Below are 7,234 nucleotides of genomic sequence, written 5' to 3'. Positions count from 1 at the left end.
GATTTTTTTTTGTTCCCCTTGTTTATTTTGACACAGCTTCAAACCCATCATTAATAACAAACAGATACGTTTTTGACTGGCAGATACTGTACACAGGCCCTTATAAATAGAAGGAAAAAATAAACATTATAGGAATCCCATCACATAGGTTGCCAGTGTGTATAACATTACGAAGCATTTATGTACAGGTTAAGGCAAGCATAAAGTAAACACCAGGCTAGGAAACATAACTTTTGTTGTCCACCAGCCATAGATACTAATATAGGCTACTTCAAAATGAGCCAAACTGTTATTTAAATATGGACTTAAAAATGATGGTTGGTTACCTGCTAAGGTGGATATAGCACAGCAAACATGGCCATGGCCAAACATTAGTCAGCATTTGACTGATGGATAGTGTTAATTCTCCACCCTGCATAATAGTTAATTACGTCCGTCATACAACAGTGTCGTGCGGGGAAAATGCCAGATCTACAAGATCTTGTAGATTGGCTATTTTCAGCGTGCAACATCAGCACGAAACAAAGTATAAATCAGGCTTTATCTCAGTGTGTGCATGAGGTTGGATGCAAATGAAAAATCACTATGGAATTGTATGGTGCCAACTATATAGGTATAATAACTTGTGCCAACATTTGCTTTCTGACTTTTAACACCTCTGTGAAGGGGAGCTTAGACCCAGTTTTCATTTTGTATTATGGCTCTAACTGTAGAAGTACATTTGCCTGAATATTGTGAACTTGAGGTAAAGCCTACATAAATGCCAGCGAGGAGGAGTGCATCCCTTGGATAGCTACGGTTGTAGTCTTGACTTAAATTGTGTCCGTCCGCCCCCCCCCCCATTTTGCATCCACCCTTACAGATATTAGACTTCAAACCATTATTATGTTTAGCCAAAGGTACTAGTTCCAGTGATTGGTGTGCATCTTGTTTTACATTTGTTTACACCTAGCAATGTTTTTAAGAGCATTGTTTCATGTGGAGATTTAGAAAGCTGGATACTTCACTTGCAAAATACAATACATTCATTTTGGCAAGAAATCAGTTGGCTAATTACAGTATGTGTCTCTTAAAGACATCTGATGATTCCATCAACCAAAGGCCCGCAGTAAGTGACATAACATCAAGTTTTGAAAAGTACCACAATTTGTTCACAATGTTCAAGTTATAAATATATGACTTTGGAACATTTCAATTAAAATGTTCTTGATTTCAGTAGATGCACAGCAAAAGCCTGAGTATTTATTTAATTATGAGAGAATTTTACACCTACCGGATCACTACTTGTGACCATAACACTTTGACTGTGTGTGCAGTCTATTCCAGTGCTGTCTTTTTTACTCTGAGGGCAATGTCCAAGTTGGGCAGAGAAATCACAGCATGGACAAGAAACAAAACATTCATAGGATGGCCAAAGAATGGGATTCTTTCTCACTCTCTATTTCACCATTTACCAGTATACATGGGAGTGTCTCCCACAAATAAATACATTCTTAACACAAAGTAGTCTCTGCCACAGATAAATACATTCTCAAAACAAAGTAATCTCTCTCCCACAAATAAAAACATTCTTAATGCACTACTACACACACACACACACACACACACGCACACACGCACACACGCACACACGCACACACACACACACACACACACACACACACACACACACACACACACACACACACACACACACACACACACACACACACACACACACACACACACACACACACACTGCACCTCTGCCCCTCAATGGAGTACAGAGCAGTGTCACAACAAGTTCTACAGTGCTTTCTTTGTCATCCAGAATGATGTACATTATAAGGCAATTGTAAGGAATATGTATCTAGTGTGTGTGTGTGTGTGTGTGTGTGTGTGTGTGTGTGTGTGTGTGTGCGCGTGCGTGCGTGCGTGCGTGCGTGCGTGCGTGCGTGCGTGCGTGTGTGTATGCGTGTTGTTAGGAGGATGTTAGACTGTCTGTACATTTGAATTGAATGTGTGCATGTATTTCAGGCTACAGTGATTTATAAAAATGCATACCATTATTCAAATGCTGTTGAAGGTGTTTGCTATTTGTTTGCTGACAGCACAAAAATGAACCCGTCAAAAGTCAGAGGCAACACTTCTTAACACTTCTTTTGGTGTACAGTGTGGGAAAAAGAATGGGGTGCTTGCTTTGCGCTGTCAGTTGTATGTACAAACTAAAAAGTAGGCACGTGCTCAAATGTCCATGATGGCTACTGACAGACTTTGGGGCTCAGTTATATCTCAACTTCACATCATCCAGTCAAACGGAGCGCCTGTCCTGGCGGCTACAGGCTGACGGTGGACTCCGTCCATTGCGAGCCGTCTCCTTTCACGGTGCTGGCCGTGCGCCCTCGGACCGGCTGGCCGTCCGTCAGGCCGAACAGGCGCGCCGCCGCGCTCCGGTATTTCCAGGACATCGTGTTGTAGAGGATGGGGTTGATGGCGGCGCTCAGGTAGAACAGAACCACGGACACCAGGCTGCAGTATTCTGACAACGCGGAGAGCAACGGAGACGGAGCGTCCAGGGAGCGGAACTGCAAGTAGCGGCCCACGTGGAACGGCAGCCAGCACAGAACGAACGCCAACACTACCACAACTGGAGAGAGAGGAAAGGGGGGAGGGGGTGACAGATGATATATGTTAAAGGAGGAGTTCACCCAAAAAATGACTTATTTTCTATCAATTGCACACCCCATGAAGCCTTGAATTCATGGATTTATTTTTATTTTTGTGGCATTCCTAAGCCAATAATTTGATGACCGGGTGTGTATCCGGTAGGAGACACAAATTATCTACTTTGTGTCTCCTAGGCCTAGGTATAAAATAGGGCTAAAGTGGTTAATGTATGTTTTATTATATCATAGTTTATATCTGAAAAGTAACTAGTAACTAAAGTTTTCAAGTAAATGTAGTGGAGTAAAAGTACAATATTTGCCTCTGAGATGTAGTGGAGTAGAAGTAAAAGTATTGGAAATTGGAAATACTCAAGTAAAGTACAAATACCTCAAAATTGTACTTAAGTACAGTACTTAAGTAAATGTACTTAGTTACTTTCCACCACTGGACATGAGAACAACAGTACATGGAAGTACAAATTCACAATACAAGGTCTACTAAACTGGAAGACTCATTAAGCACTGAGCTTGTTTAAAATGAGACACAAATCATGATGACATATAAGAGACAGACAGATATACACACTACTATACAGAACGTCATACAATCAGTTTACAGGTTACTGGTATGAAAAAATAAGTCCGAGATTTATTTGATCGAGTCTGACAAACTCGATAAATGCAATCTGTGACACTGACAGTCTTTGTCCAAGGCTAACCCTGTATCTTTGTCCTCACAGTCAGCATCATGTCGAACATTTACAAAAATATAACTGCAAATATTGTCTGATTTGACAGAGATGTTGTTGGTTAATGTGTTGCTTCATCATAACATTTTACCATGACTCTAGTTACAATTACAAACTAAAACGCTTTTATTACATTATTATTACGATTATTGTGATGATTATTAAATAATTGTTTATGCTTCAATCATTCTCTAAAAAAAAACATGCCTGAATATCAGTGATGTGCATTTTACCCATGTGACAGGCCGTGCGTAATGTGTGCGTAAAGCGAGGGTTTTGTTCCAAATCAAACATACCCAGGCAGGCAGCATAATTTGACGAGAGCCTGTGACACTTGGCAGCAATTTGGCAGCAAGAGAAGCGAAAAAAAGTCACCAAAAGAAAATGTGAAATGATTTACCCCCTTGGTTCTCAAAGTGGGGTTCGGGGACCCCCAAGGGTACTTCAGGGGGTTCCAGGGGGTACCCAGCAAAATGTGTAAATATAGCATCAGAATAATTATGACCTTTTATACTTTGGGCTATTCAAAAATAGCAGATCTACAAGCTCATAGCGCGGCACCGTGTGCCGCGCTATGAGCTTGTATATCTGCTATTTTTGAAAAATCTTGAACATTTTTGCAAATCTTTGAATATATATTTTTAAAGCGAACATTTTTAACTCAAATCTTTGCTTCTGGGGGGTCCCTGGAACAAAATATTTTGAGATGGGGGTCCGCGGCCAGATACATATAATTTCGGGGGTCCTTGACATGAAAAAGTTTGAGAACCACTGATTTACCCAACATCTTGATGGTCTGTCTGTTGCTCTTGTCGCGGTGGGCCACACAGCAGGAGCCGATGCTGGTCTCCCGGTGCCTCTGCCAGAGGCGGCGGCCGATGAGGCTGTAGAGCACGGTCAGACAGAACACCGGCATGAAGAAGAACACGGAGCTCAGCCACACCATGGCCCCCATCAGCCCCGACTCCACGGCGTAGTGGGTCATCTTGCACTCCCGGGTGTCCTCGATCTCCGGCGAATAATAATAGCCGCCACCACCACCAGCAGCACCAGACCCGTTGGACCCGTTGTCGCTGCCGTTCCGCTGCGGCGGCCCCTCGGGGTCCTGCTCCACGCCCACCAGCACGAACACGGGCCCGGCGCTCAGCAGAGAGACCACCCACAGCAGGAAGATGAGGACTCTGACGCGCGCCTTGGTGACCAGGGCCTTGGCCCGCAGCGGGAAGCAGATGGCCAGGTAGCGCTCCACCGAGAGCGCGGTGATGCTCAGGATGGTGGAGTAGGTGCACGACTCGGACACGAACTGGAAGAGCTTGCAGAGCGCGTCGCCGAAGCGCCACGGCCGGTAGCGCCACATGCGGTAGAGGTCGGGCGGCATGCACAGGAAGATGAGCAGGTCGGACACGGCCATGCTGCACAGGTACAGGTTGGTGGTGGTGCGCATGTCGCGGTACTTGCTGACCACCAGGATGGTCATGACGTTGCCCGCCACGCCGACCAGGAACAGCAGCGTGCAGGCCACGGTGATGGCCGCCAGCAGCGGGATGGAGTAGTAGCTGAGGGGAGGGTGAGGCGGAGGCACCTCCGGTTCGATCCCGGGCCATGATGTAGTGGCGTTGTTGTTGTTGTTGTTGTTCTGCTGGGTCTCCGAGTCAGCCTCCCAGCCGCTGCAGTTGACGGGGGAGAAGAGGCACTCCGAGCTGTTGGACCACCAAGGGGGCATGATGCTGCTGTCATCCGCGGGGGGCCATGCACCACGGCTGTGCCCCCTGGACAGTATAAGCGTATAGGGGTCTTCAACAGGGGGGGGTCCGTGGCCCCTGCTGGGGGTCCTCAGAGACGCTGCAGGGGGGGGGGGTAGGATTTTGTGTGATAGGATTTTTGTTTTGTTTACATGAAACACTTGAACCCTACAGCATCCCTTTTCTCAGGAGGACTTTAGCCAAAAGTAGCAGATCTACAAGCTCACAACGCCTCGCAGCGCGAGGCGTTGTGAGCTTGTAGATCGGCTGTTTTTGGTGAAGAGGTTTGGTGTAGACGGCGGAAAAAAGCACAGGGTGAAAAGTCGAATTTGCCAAGTAGGCCTATATTGACAGTTTAAGTGGTTAAATGTCTGAAAATACACACGAACAATCCAACACTCACTGATGAACAGTGCTGCCAAACAGCTCTATATGAAGCTATCCATGAAAGCTATGGGGGCTATGGGGCTATGGGGTAATCTGCGACACGATTTTATACTACAATATGTAGCGGGGGTCCCTGCTTCATCTGACTGTCTCTCAGCTAAGGGGGTCCTTGTTGGCCTGGGGGGGGGAAAAAAACGTTGAAGACCCCTGGTTTTAAGGCACCCCGGGTCCGGGGGACGCCATCCACCACCCTCTTAACCCTCCATTCATCACCATCATGCTCTCAGACAGAGCACTGGAGCGCAGTGCCACACCGTGCGTAAAACAAAAAAAAAGATGCTTGATGAAAACAAACTTTTTTTTGTATTAAACCTCCAGTGATGGAGAAGAATAGGAAGAAGAAGAAGAAGAAGCAAAAATGCAATCATGAGCTCCGGACTCTGAAAGGTCTTGAAAAAAAAGACTCCACTGGCAACATGTAGCCTAGTCTATAGTCTTCTCCTCCCCAGAGCCTGCGTGTCATGAATATCAGTCCGTTTTTAAAACCCTGTTCGAAAGCATCCACTTCATCCTCCTGTGTGAGTGACGCGCACGGCACCGCAAGGGCAGCGCAGTGGTCGGTGTCAATGCACCTAAAAGATGAGTGCGCGTGTGTTTGTTTAACAATTAGCACATAAAAGATCAAGCTTTCGGAAGCGTATTCCAATTTAGGAAACACGTCAACAAACAAAGCGCATGCAGGCAATCCGTCCGTTGGGCTTCCTCTCTCTAAAAGAAAAAGTATAATGTCCGATATGGTTGAACATTTTTGGATCAGAGACAGATTATATCCAGCATCTTCGCTCTTTGTCAGAGACGTTGTTTTTTTTTGGAAAGAAAACTATTAGAATTTTCACGCGCAACCCACGTCCGATGTGTAGTGTTCTCTCCTCCAGCAGCAGAGCGCACAACTCCAGCTTTGCGCGTCAGACAAAAATCAAAGAGGGTTAAACGAGTGATGAGTGGCAAGTCTGGCAACCCAGCAGCATGTGACGGTGAGTCAGACAGGGCTTGTAAGTGTAGTAATGCAGTGGTTCTCAACCTGTGGTTCGGGACCCCCCCAGGGAGGGGTGGGGTTGGGGTTCTTTTTACCTGGGAAAAAAAACAAGGAAAATACCATATACTGCATCAAATGTAATCAACAAACTATACTAAAACATTGTCCAAATTGTCAAATGATATAAGAAAGAGGCATATTTTTGAGAACCACTGATGTACACAGACCAGCGCCTGCGTAAAAACCGTTCCTCAATCGCTATACACAGTGGGGGTGGGAGTTGGGATAGATATCATGTAGGGCAGTGCTTCTCAAACCTTTTCATGCCAGGGACCCCCAACTTGATATATATTTGGCCGCGGACCCCCATCTGAATTTTTTTTGTGCCAGGGACCCCCAGAAGCAAAGATTTGTGTTGAAATGTTCACTTTAAAATAAATATATTCAAATATTTGCACGAATCTTCAAGATTTTTCAAAAATAGCAGATCTACAAGCTCATAGCGCGGCACTCGGTGCCGCGCTATGAGCTTGTATAGCTGCTATTTTTGAATAGCCAAAGTATAAAAGGCTAAAGTTATTGTGATGCTATATTCACACATTTTGCTGGGGAACCCCCTCAAGGACCCCTGGGGGTCCCCGGACCCCACTTTGAGAACCACTGATGTATAGGGAC

General features: G+C 45.6%; 1 protein-coding gene across 1 annotated transcript; it reads right to left on the bottom strand.

The window, feature by feature from the left end:
- Window positions 1-2,315: 2,315 nt before the first annotated feature.
- On the bottom strand, window positions 2,316-5,117 carry ghsra (growth hormone secretagogue receptor a; the record flags this gene model as incomplete). Its single annotated transcript, XM_084044566.1, has 2 exons — window positions 2,316-2,626; window positions 4,175-5,117. The coding sequence occupies 2 exons, from the start codon at window positions 5,115-5,117 to the stop codon at window positions 2,316-2,318; spliced, it is 1,254 nt and encodes a 417-aa protein (XP_083900692.1).
- Window positions 5,118-7,234: the final 2,117 nt, after the last annotated feature.

Source organism: Gymnoscopelus microlampas (assembly GCF_963454915.1).
Source record: "Gymnoscopelus microlampas genome assembly, chromosome: 20".
Lineage (NCBI taxonomy): Eukaryota > Metazoa > Chordata > Actinopteri > Myctophiformes > Myctophidae > Gymnoscopelus > Gymnoscopelus microlampas.
The sequence above is the reverse complement of the archived record's forward strand: the minus strand, read 5'-3'. Positions and strand labels throughout refer to the sequence as shown.